This window comes from Hyperoodon ampullatus (genome assembly GCF_949752795.1).
Source record: "Hyperoodon ampullatus genome assembly, chromosome: 3".
NCBI classification, from domain to species: domain Eukaryota; kingdom Metazoa; phylum Chordata; class Mammalia; order Artiodactyla; family Ziphiidae; genus Hyperoodon; species Hyperoodon ampullatus.
Genome location: NC_136916.1, coordinates 63,059,400 through 63,074,613, shown reverse-complemented (window position 1 = coordinate 63,074,613; position 15,214 = coordinate 63,059,400). Strand labels below are relative to the sequence as shown.

The 15,214-nt window shown below is 56.6% G+C and overlaps 1 protein-coding gene across 1 annotated transcript; it reads left to right on the top strand.

Moving 5' to 3' along the window:
- Positions 1–4,879: 4,879 nt before the first annotated feature.
- On the top strand, positions 4,880–14,872 carry INSYN1 (inhibitory synaptic factor 1; the record flags this gene model as incomplete). The annotated part of the gene is made up of 2 exons (XM_079699399.1): positions 4,880–5,035; positions 14,138–14,872. 2 exons carry the CDS (start codon positions 4,880–4,882, stop codon positions 14,843–14,845), a joined length of 864 nt encoding a protein of 287 aa, XP_079555525.1. The 3' UTR covers positions 14,846–14,872.
- Between the last annotated feature and the right edge of the window lie 342 nt (positions 14,873–15,214).

Here is a 15,214-nt window from a genome sequence, read left to right as displayed (position 1 = left end):
GTCACCTCTCTTCTTCTAAACACCATACTTCTATTAACGCAACCCAAGATCAATTAGGTATCAAGTAGTCACATCCCATCCTTTCAAACTGAGTTCACTGTCTCCTAACACTCCCAAGCTGAAATATACCTCCCCCATCCTGGACGTGGGCAGATGGTTCCATGGACCTAAGATAAGAAACACATTTTGTTTTCTCAGGCACAGTCCATGTTTTATTTTGGCAATCTATTAACATCATAGCTTCCGTGAAAGCGATTGGTGGGACTGTATGATTCCACTTATATGAGGTATCTACACTGGTCAAACTCATAGAGACGAAAAGTAGAATGGTACTAGTTGCCAGGGGGTGGGGGGAGGGGGATGGAGAGTTAATGTTTAATGGGTACAGAATTTCAGTTTCGCCCGATGAAAAGAGTTCTGGAGATGGATGGTGGCGATGGTTGCCTAACAACATGAATGCACTTAATGCCACTGAACTGTACACTTAAAAATCATTAAGATGGTAAATTTTTTGTAATATGTATTTTACCACAAATTTTTTAAAAAGTGATTTGTGGGCCCTCTGGATCCACCTTCCCAGGAGAACATCTCCCCCATCCCAGGCAGCTGAATTCATACCTTCACAGCTTCGGGAGGACCCAGTGCCTCCAGAGGACCCCTGTAAACATACCTCTGAGAGAACTAGGAGAACCAGTGAAACCATTAGTACCCATGACACACCACCATCCCTGAAATTCAAGCCCCCTGCGGGTCAGCCTCAAACCACCATCCAGCCCCACCTCCCTTGACCCTTCATCTGCCTCTAGTTCAAGATCTTTACTCCCTTGTCATCTGAACTTTTGACAATGTCACCTATACTCACTAATTCCTATTTCTCACCAATGACTCAGCCCTCAGTGCCCAACAACCTGCCTCCTCCCACCTTCTCCCCACCAAAAAAAACCCCCAAAACCAAAAAAAAAACCCAAAAAACAAAAAACCCTGCCCCTGCCACACCACCACTGGCTTCCTAATACCAGGACAATAGATACTTTCCATTCCTTCTCTCACAGCTGCTCTCTGCAGTCTTTGACACTGTGGAGCACTTGCTTCCTCCAAATCCTCTCCTGCGTCTGCAGGATGCCCACTCTCCTGGTTCTTCTACTTCCCTGACCACTCCAGCTCCATCTTTCTCAGGGACTATTTTCCAAGGCTCCAGCCTGACCTACTGCTTTTGTTACTGGTCTACACAGGCTTCCTGGTTAATTTCGGCCCCCTTTAATGATGATTAAAAAAAAAATACTCTCAAGCCCAGGCATAGATCATATACTCAACTGTCTTCAGAATATCTCCACCTGTCCCAAATTAGATGCCTCATCTTCACCCCAGACCTGTTTTTCTAAGTCAGTGGGTAGCACAACCATCTACCAGTCTCTCAAGCTATAAACAGAGACATCCTGGACTCCCACTCCCTCTCCAAGTTCAACCAGTCTCCAAGTCCTCCCATGTTCTACTAAATTATTTCTCAAAACATCGCCTCCTCTCCATCCCTACTGCCATGCAGGCCCCTCCTCTCTCAGCTCGATTCTTGTAATAGCCTCCTAACTGGTCTCCTGCCAGTGTCCTTGCCCCCAGATCCATCAACCTCAAAGCCCCAGAGGGATCTCCTGAGAGGTGAGCAGGACCGGGTTCCTCCCTAACACCATAGCTTCCCTCTACCTCAGGATAAAATCCAAGCTTCTAACCATGGCCTCTGGGTCTCTCAGGATCTGGTCTTCCTCAAATCCACTTTCCACAGAGCTGTCAAAATGGTTATCTCTAAAAGGCCACAGTTGGTTCAACTCCCCCCCCCCCCGCCCCCCTTCACTTCTGCTTCTGAGCCTCTGCTCTCACCCTCCTCCCTGCCTGGAATGCTCACCGACACTTCCCCCACACTGACAGTCACCTGGGTAACTCCTACTTACCCTTTGAGATTCAGCTCAGGGCTTGTCTCAAGGAGAGCTTGCCAGCCCCTGGCCTGGGTTGCTCCCACCCTCCCCCTCCCCTACCATTGCTTCTGGAACTTGCCTTTGCCCTGCGTTTACCGCCCCTGAGTTTACTCAGCAGTGTCCTCACAAGCTGTGAGCTTCCTGAAGTGTGGCTTTTCCTTCCCGAGACGCCAGAGTCTAGCGTGGGGTCTGGTACACGGAAGGTGCTGCATAAATGTTGAGTAAATGGATGAATAACTAAACAAAGTGACCTGTGTCTAATGCATTCCTGTCATCTGCAGAATCTCCAACTCCAGCCCCATCCAGCCCAGAGCCTGGCACACAGTAGGTGCTCAGTAAAGGTTGTCAGTATTGTATTTTCTTAATGCGTCTGACTTAAGGCAACGTTTGGGAGTAGTTTGAGGTATGATGGGGGAAGGGGGAGGGCCTGGATGAGGGAAATTTAGCCAAAAGGGAAGCCCGGGGCGCACCGCAGTGGGGGAAGGGGCAATGGGGGCTTATGGAAAGGTAGGAAGGAATTGAGTAAGCCCCTAACCCGCTGCCCCTCCGCGCCCCGAGGTCAACAGGAGTGCGCCCGGGCGAGCCCGCCTCCAGCCCCGCAAGCACTGGACGTTTCCCAGTCCCCGGGGTGGCGAGACCCCCCGGCTCGCGCGCTCGGCGCTCGGCGCTGGGAGGCGTGTGTGTCGCTTTAAAAGCTCCCTCCCGGCGCGCGGGGCCGGCCCCTTCCCTGACAGCGCCGAAGCGAGAGGAGCCGAGCAAGCCGGGCGGCCGTTGAGGGAGCCAGCGCCCGCCCGGGCGGCCAGTCCGGCGGGGGGCGGCGGGGCGGGCCGGGGGCGGCCGGGACGCGGGCGGCGCGGCGCTCGAGAAGCGGGCCCAGGCCCGCGGAGCCCGGCGGGGCAGGGCGGAGCGAGGCGGCCGAGGGAGGCCCAGCCCGACCCGGCGCCCGGTGGCCCCACCGGCACAACCGGGCGCCCGGGGGCTGGCCAGGCTGCGAGCCGAGGGCCAGCGGGCGGGAGGCGGCGGAGCGGAGCGGAGGCTGCGAGCCCCGTGCGCCCCGGCCCGCCGGGCCCGCCGCGCGCTCCCTCCCCTCGTCTCGCCTCGCCTCGCCTCCTCCTCTTGCTCTTCTCGCCTCCTCTCCTCCGCCCGGCGCCGCTCCCGCCCGCGCCTGGCCGCCAGACCCAGCCCGGCCGGGCCCCCTGCCCCGCTGTCCCTCGGCCCGGCCCGGCGGGGACCTGGTCCCCGCGGCCAACACCGCCCCTCCCCCCGGGGCCCGGCGATTCTGGACCTTTCCGACGGTGGACTGAGCCGCGGGAGCGTTGTCGCCCCCGGAGGACCCCGGGGCTAGACTGAGCGGACCCTCGCGGCCGCTCCGGACGCCGCAGGTGCCGGAGCGCGGTCATTCGGGGTCCGGGCTGAGCGCGCCCCGGGCGCCCACGGGTGCCAGCTCACTCCGGGCAGGGCAGGGCAGACCCCGGCGGAGCCCAGAGCCGGCCGATCTGGACTGGACAGAGCGAATTCAGGACGGTGCCGAGCCCCGGGAATGCCGGGCGTGGGCTGAAGGGATCCCGGCGCCCTCCGATCCCTCAGACTTTGGCTTGCGTGCTGAGACCGGACCGGCGTCGCCTCGGTCGCCCTGTGCCCGGTTCACCTGTGGCCTCAGAGCCCCGGACCCACCGGACCCTTGCTCATTCCCCACCAGAGCCTGGCGGGGGTTGGGAGAGATTTTTCCTGGCCTCTTCCTTGGAGCGTGGAGGCCCCGCCCCCTCCCACTGTCCAGATGTCTCCAGTGGCGGCTCTGAGGACCTCTTTGAGGCCAAGGACCGAAGGGTCCAGAGAGAGAAGCCCGCCCTAGGGAGCCTTGGGGGCCCCCCAACCTTGCCTTGGGACTTGGCCCCCGACGCTGCGCGGAAGGAAGGCCGGTGCCCCCACTCCCCCACCTGGTGAGTCCGGGAGCGGAGCGGGGTTCTCACGGAAGGCGGGGCAGGGGAAGGGAAGGTCCAGCGGGGAACGAGGGCACCCCGGGGGCACTAGGAGGGAGGATGGATGTCTGGAGAGGCCCTCCAGTGAACCAGCGGGGCCAGGCCTGACTGGGGTTGGGGAGCGTTGGGGAGAGCCAGGGCAGGGTGCCCCATCGCAGGCTGAGGACTTCAGCTTCTAAAGCAGGGGCTCCTGTTTTCCCTTTAGGGGAGGGGCTGTGCTATAGAGCATCTGCCTCCATCATCCCTCCTACAAAAAAATAAATAAATAAAACCAAATCCCCAGCGAGGAAAGGTGCAGGCTGGGGTGAGGAGGAAGGCAGCAGCGTTGCCGGCGGGTGCTGCAACCTGGGAGGGCTGACGCCAGGCTCGCTCTCTCTGCAGGGGTCTGCCCTCCTCCAATCCAGCTCCCTTCCCAGAGCCACCCACATCTGGAGCCCCCTTCACATCTGGAAGACCCCAGCCACCATCCCTCTGGAGGTGTCAGTTGCATCTCGAGACCTCTGCTTTTGCAATTTCCTAGGAGTTGTGAGGGGATTACTGCTGCCTTCCGCCCACCCCAAGGGCATCTCTTACCCTTAGTCCCTGCAGAGTCATCCCCCTGCCTCTGTGTCCAGCTCAGCATACCCACAGGCACTTCAAGTCCTAGAGGCCACTCCTGAGACCCAAGGCCCCTCCCCCTGCTCTCCTGTGTCCTCACCTTGACCCCCCTTGGTCAGACTCTGTCTCCCTCTGGGTGTCCCATTCCCCACCCAGAGGTAGAGGAGGCGGGGTGGCAGGGGGCAGGGGCTGGGTGAAGGCCACCCAGGGCCAGGGTGGGCTAGGGGGCCGTTAAGATGTGGAGCTCTGCCCAGCTGAGGGGGGCTCCGTGGAGGCAGACGCAGCGTGTGCCCGGCTGGGGGGAGTATGGGCAGGCCTGCGGCCACGTGGTAAAGGATGAACATTCGGGGCACCCCGGACCTCGGGCAGCCCAGTGACGACCCCAGCAGTGGTGGTGAGCGAGAGCGGATTCGACAGCGCATGAAGATGGTCATTGGGCAGCTGGAGGACATACTGCGGGAGCTCAAGGAGGTGGCCAAGGAGCTAAGGGAGGTAAGTGAGGGGCCAGGCAGCCCCTAGACCGGTTTTCCTGGGCCTGGCCCAGGAAACGTACTCACACGTATGTGTTTAAGTGTGTGTATGTGTGTGTGTGTGCGCGCTCAAAGCTGTGCGCACCTGGGTCACTCTGCTGGCTACCTCCTTCTCCTTGTTCTTCTTTCCCCAAATCTGCTTCGCTGAAGATCTCACTGTACCCCAGGGCTGGAGGGGCCTCAGTGATCCTGAGACTGCTTGGGCAGCATGTTGTGGGCCCATGGTTCAGAGCTGCACGGTGGCCGGTAAGGACTGAATCCCACAGCATCCTCTTAGTGGAAGACATTCTTCTGGGACCCAAGCTGACCTTTGACCTCACCATCTGCCTCCCAGACTCTGACTGGCTTATAAAGGGCCCTGGGAGAGTGTGGATGGCTCTACTGAGGCAGTCCCCGCTGCTCAAGGCCCAGCTCAGAGCATTCCCCAGAGATCACACAGATACTTAGAACCCTTAGATCCTGGAAAAATTAAAGCCAGCTATGTCTTCCCTGCCCTGCGGTGGGAATGGGTCTAGGGGCCTGCTAGTGGGTATCAGTACATTGGCAGGGGCAGGAATCTCCTCTGAAGGTATGCATCCCCGTCCCACAGTTCTGAATGTTTTTTTGCCAAGGCTGAAAAGTCAGCGAGAGATCCGAGGATATGTGTCCCTCTCTGTCTCTCTAAGCGGAGCCCGGTTTAATTACTGCTTCCCACATCACCAGGGTAATGAGGTACACATGTCCTCAGCCCTGCCCCCTGGGCTGTGTTCGAGCCCAAAATGCATGACCAGCGTTCTGAGCCGCTGGCCTAAATTTGCCTGCTGGGTGCCATTACACCAGCCAGGTGGGCTTTAGCCAAATTTCAACTCCTTGTAACCAGGGTCCCTGCAGAGATGACAGGGAGAGTGATTGAACGGGAGTTATGGGCTTGAGCTCTCCCCAGCCAGCTGTGTGGGGAAGATGGGGGCGCTAGGAAGGCTGGGGAGAGGGGGTGATGGTGGACCAAATCCTGACTGGGAAAGTGGCATTCTAGCCTGGCCTGAGAGCCAAGGAGCAGAGGGTGTTGGAAGGGAGTCATGTTCGGAGTAGAGGGGGTTGTGGGAATGCTGGGACAGAAGCAGGGGTTGGGCAGGGCAGCCCCTCTGCCCAGAGGCAGCCTCATGGAGGAGCGTACTAGGAAGTCCTTTCTCAGGAGGTGGGAATGGCTATTGCTGCAGGTAGAGAGAAGTGTGGTGCTTCTTCCCATGGGCTGGGCTGGCCATGGTCTGGACTGAACATCTTTGAGAATATAGTTTGGAGGTCAAAGGCCAGATGCCCCTGAGCAACCCCTCTTCTCCCAACCTCATTGGTCCAGAGGACTACAGTCCCCTCTTTGACTCTCCCCACCCCCATCTTATTTCAGATGCTCTGTGGTTCTCTCAGGACCATGGGAACTGTCCAGAGTCTCAGTCTTGGGCAGGGGCATGGGACCTATGTCCCAGCAAGCCTGCCCAGAAAGAGCCAGGATTGACTCTAAGCCTGGGAGGCAGCTTCAATAAGCTCAGAGCCTACTCCCAACTGAGCATCTTCCAGGCACCTGCCATCCCTCCCCGAATAGCCATCCAGAGCTTGAAGGCGTCTCACAGGTCATCCAGACCATCCCTGTTTGTTTGCTGTTGAAGAAACTGAGGCCAGAGAGGGATAGGGGCTTGTCCAAGGTCACACAGCCTACCAGTGGCAGAACTAAGCCTAGAACTCAGGTTCCTGCTGCCTATTCTGGGGCTTCAGCAGGTGGGCTAATTGATATCTTTGCATTTTCACAGGGGTCTTCTAGAGGTGATACCTTATGCTCATGCTGTGATGCTCTGAGGAGCACCCTTTAGGGGTGAGGCAGGGAGCTCAGAAGTACTAGGATTCATCTGCAGACCTTTTAGATGTCCCTTCCCAGCACACACACTCACCTACTCCCATGTCTCGAACAGCAGAGCTTCAGATTCCCAGGATTTGCAGCCTAGAGGCCTGAGCTAGGACAGGGAGAGATGAGTCCCCTCCCCCCACACACCCTGTAGGCCATGTGCCTCCACCCAAGACTTTGGCAGGTTGCTACGGCAACCCGAGTCTACCCCGTATGCCACAGCCTGCCTGCTGCCAATGGCACCCAGCTGGGAGGGGGCACCAGGCCTCAGAACTCCCCCATCCCCCAGGCAGGGTCTGGACATGGGGTGATGGGCAGAGGAAGTGTTGTAGAAGGCAGGTGAGGCTCTGGGAAGCCCAGACAGAAGAATAGATGCCATAACTGACTTCCTGTTGGATGGAATTCGTCAGGAATGCAGTTACTGAGTGGGGGGCGCCAAGCTCTGGTTTGGAGTAAAGGGTTTCAGTCCCCCTGCTCCCTGGAACCTGCATCTTGGTCCTCCACGGGGGGCCGTAAAGCTGGATCTCTCAGGCGCTCCTCAGTAGCTTAGTATGGCATTTTCCCTTGGGGGTATGGATGGACCCAAGGTCGAGAGGGTGGCAGACACTTTTCCCTCATCACACCCCACTCCCCGGGCAGTACCAGCTCAGGGCTCACCAATGGGGTTCTCATGCCACGGGGGCAAAGCACTTAGATGTGAAGACAAGATTCACATGCAAGACTGCTGGGGAGTAGCACAAGATGCTTGATGAAGGAGCAAGGCCAGCAGAGAGGAAGGGCTTAGCTGTGTCCCCTTCTGTCATTCTCCTCTCTCTGCTGCTCCCTTCCCCAGCCCCAGACACCACTGATCATGGCAGACTCTCCTTACCCTCTTGAGTATACAGCCTGAAGTTCGTAGAAAGACGAGGGACACCAATACACTCCCTTCCCAGGCCCCTGAGCCTCAGTCTGCTCCTCTGAGATGGGGATGATGATCATTCTCACCTCAGTGTGACCTTAGGGTTTCATCAGGGTTTGGCATGCGGTAAGGGGGCCAACACCTACTCACACCCCTAAAGGATTTGGCGTTTCCTGTCCATACCTCCCCTACCCTTCCAAACCCCTGCTGTAGCTCTGCTATTGGCCTCCCAGGCGATGAGCAACAAGTTCTATCCCATGAATGGGAAAAGTAGTTTAATGGACTAAGTGAGGTGAGGAATGTAAATGCTTTGAAAGCTAAAATTGTGCTGCAGAGGGATATGACGGTCAATCATTAATTAGCCCTCATCTCTCCTAGGTTCCCCAATACTCCAGAAGGCCAGGCCAATCCCAGCAGGCTCTCTAAGCTCCTCAGAATTCTGTGGATCTTAATTTGGAGACACAGCACAGCCTACGGGCTAAGAGCATGGGCTCCACAGCCAGATGTCTCTGGTTCAGATCCAAGATTTGCCCCCTACCTAGCTGTGTGAACTTGGGAAAATTTCTTTACCTTTCTGTGCTTCTGTTTTCCCATGTAAATGAGGATAACAAATTTTACACTCCCCACCCCACCCCCCAGCCCCAGGGTTGTTGTGAGAATTAAATGTGATATTATATATCAAGTACTTAGCACAGTGATGGGCACAAAACTCACTCCATATCTGTTAGATATTATAAATGAAATATTCTAGCACTGGCCAGCGCCTCACTCTGTGTGTGGCTTTGTTCTTTTGGAGTCACATGAGCTTCTTAGCCATCATCAGGGAGGTCAAAGCCAGGACCCTGACCTCCTGGCTGGCACCATTTAGTACCTCCTGCAGTAGGCAGTCCCATCCTCTTGCAGCAAGGAAAGGGAATAGAGAGTGACAGTGATATGGGGATATGAAGGGGGTTTCCAATAAGATGGCTTTTGAACAGAGAACCAAAGGAAGTGAGGGTGGTGTTTAGGGGATGAGCCTTCCTGGCAGTGGAAACAGCCTGCGCAAAGATCCTGGGGAAGAAATGGGCCCGGCGTGTTCAGGATCAGCAAGGAAGCCAGTGCAGCTGAAGTGGAGTGAACTAGGAGAAAAGCAGGAAGTCAAAGAGGGAGCAGGGAGTCAGATTACACAGAGCCCTTGCAGGCCACGGTTTGGAATTTGGATTTTGTCCGCAGTGAGAATCCCACATGCTCTCCAGGAATCTCCTGGTTGTGTTTCGGGATAGGAGTCTGCCTCCCCGCTGCTCTCCCTGTTTCCTATCAACTGGGAGCCCCCAAGGCCAGGGATAAGGGGCTTGCCTTTGGCCTCTTGGATGTTGAGCTTACCTTGAGCAGGTTACTTGGCCTCTTCCTCCTTGGTTGCCCCCTCCCCAAGATATCGCTCAGCATGGAGGCTCAAAACTGTCTCTTGTGTTGATCGGCCGGTGTCTCTCACATCATCACTGACTCTTGGGTAGGACATAACTTAAGGGCACAGTTGCCCACCTAGGTCCGAACACCTCAGGAGGATGGAGGGGTGGGCACAAACATTTCACAGCCAGGGGTGGCGGTGGAGGATACCCCCACCCAATTTTCACGGGGAGCAGGCCCGGTGGTGACTGTGCGGTCACCTCGGCAAGGCGCTGCGTATGAGGTGGCAAGGAAAGCCAAGGGCCGTTCAGGCATGAGATAAATGTGTCCCAGCCAGGAAGCAGCTGGAGCAGGAGAGGCTGGGGACCACAGAGCTGTGCCAAAGTGGGTCAGCTCCATCACCTGCAGCTCAGCAAGAATTGTGCGGATTTTTTCCTATTATTTTTTTTTTCTCGCCTTCCTTTCCTCCCTTTTCCCTTTGCGTTCTCCTCCTCCAGACAGATCCAAGAAGCTCCCTGGCCAATTATGCCAACTTGCAGGATGAAAATCATGAATCACGCACGGTCAACTCGCTCCCCACCACCCCTTCCCCAGCTCCACAGCCCTCCAGGAAGACAATAAATAACGTAATCAAGAATTAAAAAATAATCAGTGGTCATAAATAATGCAGAATCCCCAGTTATGTAACCAGCTGCCTGGGGAGCTGGGAGGGAGGGAAGGAGGTAGCAGCTTGTCAAGGGAGTTGAAGGGGCCAGAGGTGAAGGGGGAGGAGATAAACAGGTTCTGGGTCTCCCGGGTCCTCAGTCCTGGGGCCTTAGGGAACACAGAAGTGCTTTCTTTGGAGAGGGGTCTCACCCACGGCTGGAGGGCAGGCTAGGGCGGGCAGTGTTGGGGTGTCCAGGCCCATGGAACTTTTTCTCGAAAAAGAAGCCCCAAGTGGTTTTATTAAGCCCTCTGTCTTAACTCATCCACTCATTCAAAAGCTATATTTGTAAAGAATGTGCTAATCCCTGTGCCAAACTTGGGATGCGATGGTGGGCAGGACAGATCCAGTCCTGCCCTTCATGGGGCTTCCTTATAACATCTGCACACAAAATGGTAGCAGTGATAACTACTGGAAAATAATGAGAGGTGCAGGGTACTGTCAGAGCCTTTCACAGGGAACCTGTCCTCAACTGGGGGTCAGGGAAGACTTCCTTATGGAAGTGAGAGGGAATGAGTGGGAAAGAAAGGAGACATTCCAGGTGAGGCCCAGAGGCACAAGTGAGCTCGGTGGAGTGAATTGGGCAGGTGAGGGGGCAGGCCTGGCAGGGAGGAGGCTGCTTGCTGGACAGAACAGGACCTGTGACCAGATTTGCTGTGGGGTTGTGTTTGGGAGGCTCAGGAGTTTGGGGAGCAGCGAAGTGCTGGAAGCAGAGAGGTGATGTGTTCCTGCTGGCTGATTAGGAAGTTCCCTGGATGCAGCAGGAGCTAGCCAGGAAGCTGCTGTCAGTGGGGAGACTGGATGGGTGCAGTGTTCGGGGGTGGTGGGCAGCTGAGGCTGTGGCCAGGACAGAGGTTGTAGACACCCTTGGGACAGGGCCTGGGGCCCCCAGCAGGTTTTGTCACAGCCCTTAGCCCTGCCCTTCCTCTCTAGTGCTCACTCTTGCTCCCTGTAGAGCAGGTGATTCCTGTACTTGACCCCTGACTTCCAGTCTCAGCTCAGCCCCTTCTAGTCCCCGTCAGCAAGCACAATGGGAAGGGTGGTCTCAGCGGTGTCTCCAGTCCCTCCTGGCTTCAAGGTTCTATGGTTCTGTGATTTCCGTGGTTCCATTCTCTCTCTCCCCCTCTCTTTCCTTTTGTGTATATAATTATTTGCCTGCACTCCAAGACAATCCCAAATTACATGTAGGCAAAATGATTATTAAATCTCAGAGAGAAATCATAGATTTCAAGACAGCCAAAGCAGAGAGGTAGGTAGCCTGGGGCCTACCCTATTCCTGCCCTCCTAACTGGCCCCATGAAATGAGGCACCAGGGACGGGCAGCAGGGTTTGTGGACTGACCCGGGCCCTGCATACAATCTGGGTCCCCAGGCCCAGTTGCAGAGCCCAGATTCTTAAGTGCTTAGCTGTGCAGACTCTACAGTTTAAAGCACATTCCTACCTATTGAATCCCCAACGTCTGGCGAGTAGAGGTGTGTCCTCCTATTTTACAGGGGAGGGAATGAGACATGGAGAGGGAAATCACCTGCCTCTCAAGCCTCTTAGCCAAGATGGGGCAGACTTGGGACTTGAGCCCAGACCTCCCTCCCTTCCTTCCCTCCACTCTCCCAGGATGGAAGCAGAGAGGGGCATTCTAATGGAGAAGGGGAAGGGCCTGAACGTGAAGGCCTCCTGAGCAGGTGGCCGGCAAGGGCTTCTTGGGCGGGAAGAGTATCCAGGCCTGAGGCTCTAGGGCTCCTGCCCTGTGGACCCTGCATCTTCCTCACAGGGGATTAGGAGCCCAGCCTCGGGGCCTGGCCTGGCCACAGGCAACCCTGTGAGTTCACAGCTGAGTCATTTAACTCCAGATTCCTACCATCATCCTCCCACCCTCAGACAGCAGCAGACTCTCGGCAACTTTGCTTGATCAGCGGAGTCTAATTAGAGTGTGTGGCTGTCCCAGGGGCACAGGGCCTCTCCCCAGGGCGGCCATGCCTTGGGGTGCTATTTTTCACCAGCTTAAATCCCCAGTCCCCTAGGCCAGTGGTCCTCAAAGTCTGTTCCTGCACCAACAGCGGCAGCAGCAGCATCACCTGGAAGCTTGTTAGACATGCATCTCTTGAGCCCCACTGGGACCTACTGAATCGGAAACTCTGGGGAGTCGATGCACACCCGGGTTTGAGAGCCCCTACTCTAGGCCAGGGCTCCCACCAGCTCTCAGGTGGGGCTTGGGTTAAGCAAGGGTTTCAGGGGGATGTGAGCTTCTCTGAAGTGGGGGAGTCATTCTAGGGTGGGGGACTGGGGTGGTCAGACTGGAGGGTAGAGCCCTATCCCCATTGCCTGTCCAAGCCCAGAAATCATGGCAGCACCTCAGCCGTGTGCAGTGTTGCAGGACCAGCAGAGGCGGGAATCTCAGGTCCCCGGTGACTGGTGCCTCTGGCCCATCATCCATAAACTCAGGAGATGATGATCTCGTGGGTGGAAAGCCTGACACATAGTAGGTGTTCAGATATGGGAGATGCTATCACTCTTATCACCAGTGCCCCCACGAAGCCCTTTTACTGCCTTCTCATTGTTCCTCAGGAAGCCCTGGTGAGGTTGGCAGGCCTGAGATTATCATACCCACTTGGTGATGAGTGAAGTTGAAGTCCAGAGAGGTTATGTGACTTACTCAAAGACACACAGAACATTTGATGTCTAAGCCGAATCAGGAACCCAGGTGTCTTGACTCCCCCAGCTCTTCCATAGGCCTCAGCCAGGTGTTCCTTCCATCCCTGGTCTGGGGCTGTGGGAAGTGGGCATCCCTAGGCATTGACACCCCAAAACAGCTTCTCAAGTCACTCCTCTAAATACAGAGTCCTAGAATCTCAGAGATGGAAGGAAGCTTGGAGATAAACTAGTCACCCAACTCCCCATTTACAGTTTGAGAAACTGAGACCTAGAGAGGGAAAACGACTGACTAGGTTGCCAGCGTCAGACCTCCTGACTCCTGACGCAGTATTCGTCTCACTGAGCCAGACTCCTCCTGACCCATCATCTTTGCCCTTGCTTTCCACTTGCACTTTGAGGCACTCACCACCCCCACTCCTTGCTGAACACCTAGCACATCCCTGGACAGCAGTCATCTTGAGTAAACGTTTGTTGAATTAGGGACTTCATTAGTTAATGAATTAACTGACCTCTCTGACCCCAGGGAAAGAGCACTGGAGAGGGCTGGGAGCTAGCTCCTGGGCCTGATGACTCACTGCCTACGTCTTTGTCTCTGGGTCTCTTGGTCCCTCCGCTTTGCTTTTGTTGTTGTTGTTCTACTGGTTTGGATCTGGGCCTGAATCTCCTCTCCTCCCCTTGCTCTGTCCTCTCCCTCTGTCTGACTGGGTCTCCCTTTTTCCCTCACTGTCTTCATTGCTGATGTCTGTGCTGACAGTGGCCTAGGCAAGGGTTGTCGTGAGGCAGGGCCTCCTGCATGAAACAGGGCTTCACCTCATGCGGGGCAGGTGGGTGCAGTGACCTCTGTAGCCCCTGAGGGCATTTAACCAGCAGTTCTGGGCCCAGGATGGATGGTTTTCTTATTGCTTACCAAATAATGCTTACTTTATCCCTTCCCCATCAAACCAGGGTTGATCTTCACTCATCAAGAGGCAGGGAAGAGGAGGATGGAGGAGGCTCCAGGGCTATATAGGGGTGGGGTGGTGGAGACCCATGGGGGGCACTCGCTGACCCACTGCAGGGGCTGGTCCAGGATGCTTCAGAAAGCCTGGCCAGAGCCTTCTTTGCAGTTACCATGTATCATTTCCTCTCCAAGGGTGGGTGGGCTGCTCATCCTACCACTGGGTGGCCTTGCTGGAGTCTCTCAGCCCTTTTTAAATGGCCCCCTGTCAACCAAAGGAAGGTCAAGCTCTGAGCACCAGGGCTGCCCCCCAGCAGAGCAGCTGGCTTTGGGGCAGAGGGACGTGTGAATGGACGGGGTGCAGGGCTGGAAAGCATCCCCCTTCCCCCAAAGGCACTGAGGAGTGGAACCAGGGGGATGGCCGGAACCAGCTCTGTTCACCCTGGTCCAGTTTGGGCCCTCAACAGGGCAAACAAACCGGTGACCTCAAGTCCAGTCGTGTCCTGTAGGGTCATCAGCCGGGGAGTGTAGTAGGATGGGACGGGGCACATTCACACCTAGGTGATGCTGGCCGCTGCCTGGCCCCTCTCACTCACTCCTCTCCCCTTCCCCGGCCAGGTGGTGAGCCAGATCGATAAGCTAACCTCGGACTTCGACTTCGAACTGGAGCCAGATGACTGGACCACGGCCACCGTGAGCAGCACCTCCAGCAGCGACAAGGTGGGCGTGGGCGGCCCCTTTGACCTGGGCCACCTGGACTTTATGACAGCCGACATCCTCTCAGATAGCTGGGAGTTCTGCTCCTTCCTGGACATCTCCACCCCCTCAGACTCCGTGGACGGCCCCGAGTCGACCCGGCCGGGGGCTGGCCCTGACTACCGGCTCATGAATGGCGGCATGCCCATCCCCAACGGGCCCCGGGTGGAGACCCCGGACTCCTCCAGTGAGGAGGCCTTCAGCGCTGGCTCTGTGAAGGGCCAGCAGCCCCAGCGGACCCCGGGCACACGGGAGAGGGTGCGATTCAGCGACAAAGTGCTCTACCACGCTCTATGCTGTGACGACGAGGAGGGGGACGGCGAGGAGGAGGTGGGCCTGTCCCCGGAGCCTCCCCACACAGAGGCCCACGCGGGTCCCCTCAAGCCCTCCCCAGCTCCCTCCAAGCCGAGGCGCTCTCCACTGACTGGCCGCCGCCCAGACCCCACCTTGGTCCCCGAGCAGACCCGAAGGGTCACAAGAAACAGCAGCACCCAAACGGTGTCAGACAAGAGCACTCAGACGGTGCTGCCCTACATGGCCACCAAACAGAAAGCCAAGGGGAAAAACTAGGGGCTGGGGAGGGAGCTGGGGGGCGGCGGGCACACAGAGCTATAAATATATATATATATTTAAACAAATGCAGTCATAATAAAATTTTAAAATGCTAAGGATCCGGCCCCACAGGCCCCAAAGCTTTCACAGAGCTCATCTTAGACACAGAGATGCCTACTCACCTCTTAGGTCTCAGGAAGTGTGGCCGGAACTACCCTCCCTTCCTTCTCATGGCAGGGCTCCTGAAGAGGGTGTCCAAAAGTGTGTAGGTGAGGTGGGGGACTCATCTTGCAGACCCCAGAGCATGGTGATGGAGTCTGGCTGCCGGCCTGGGCCTTGTCCTGGAGGGGATTCATGAGTAGGAGGCAGGCTCTCAAGCAGCAGTGT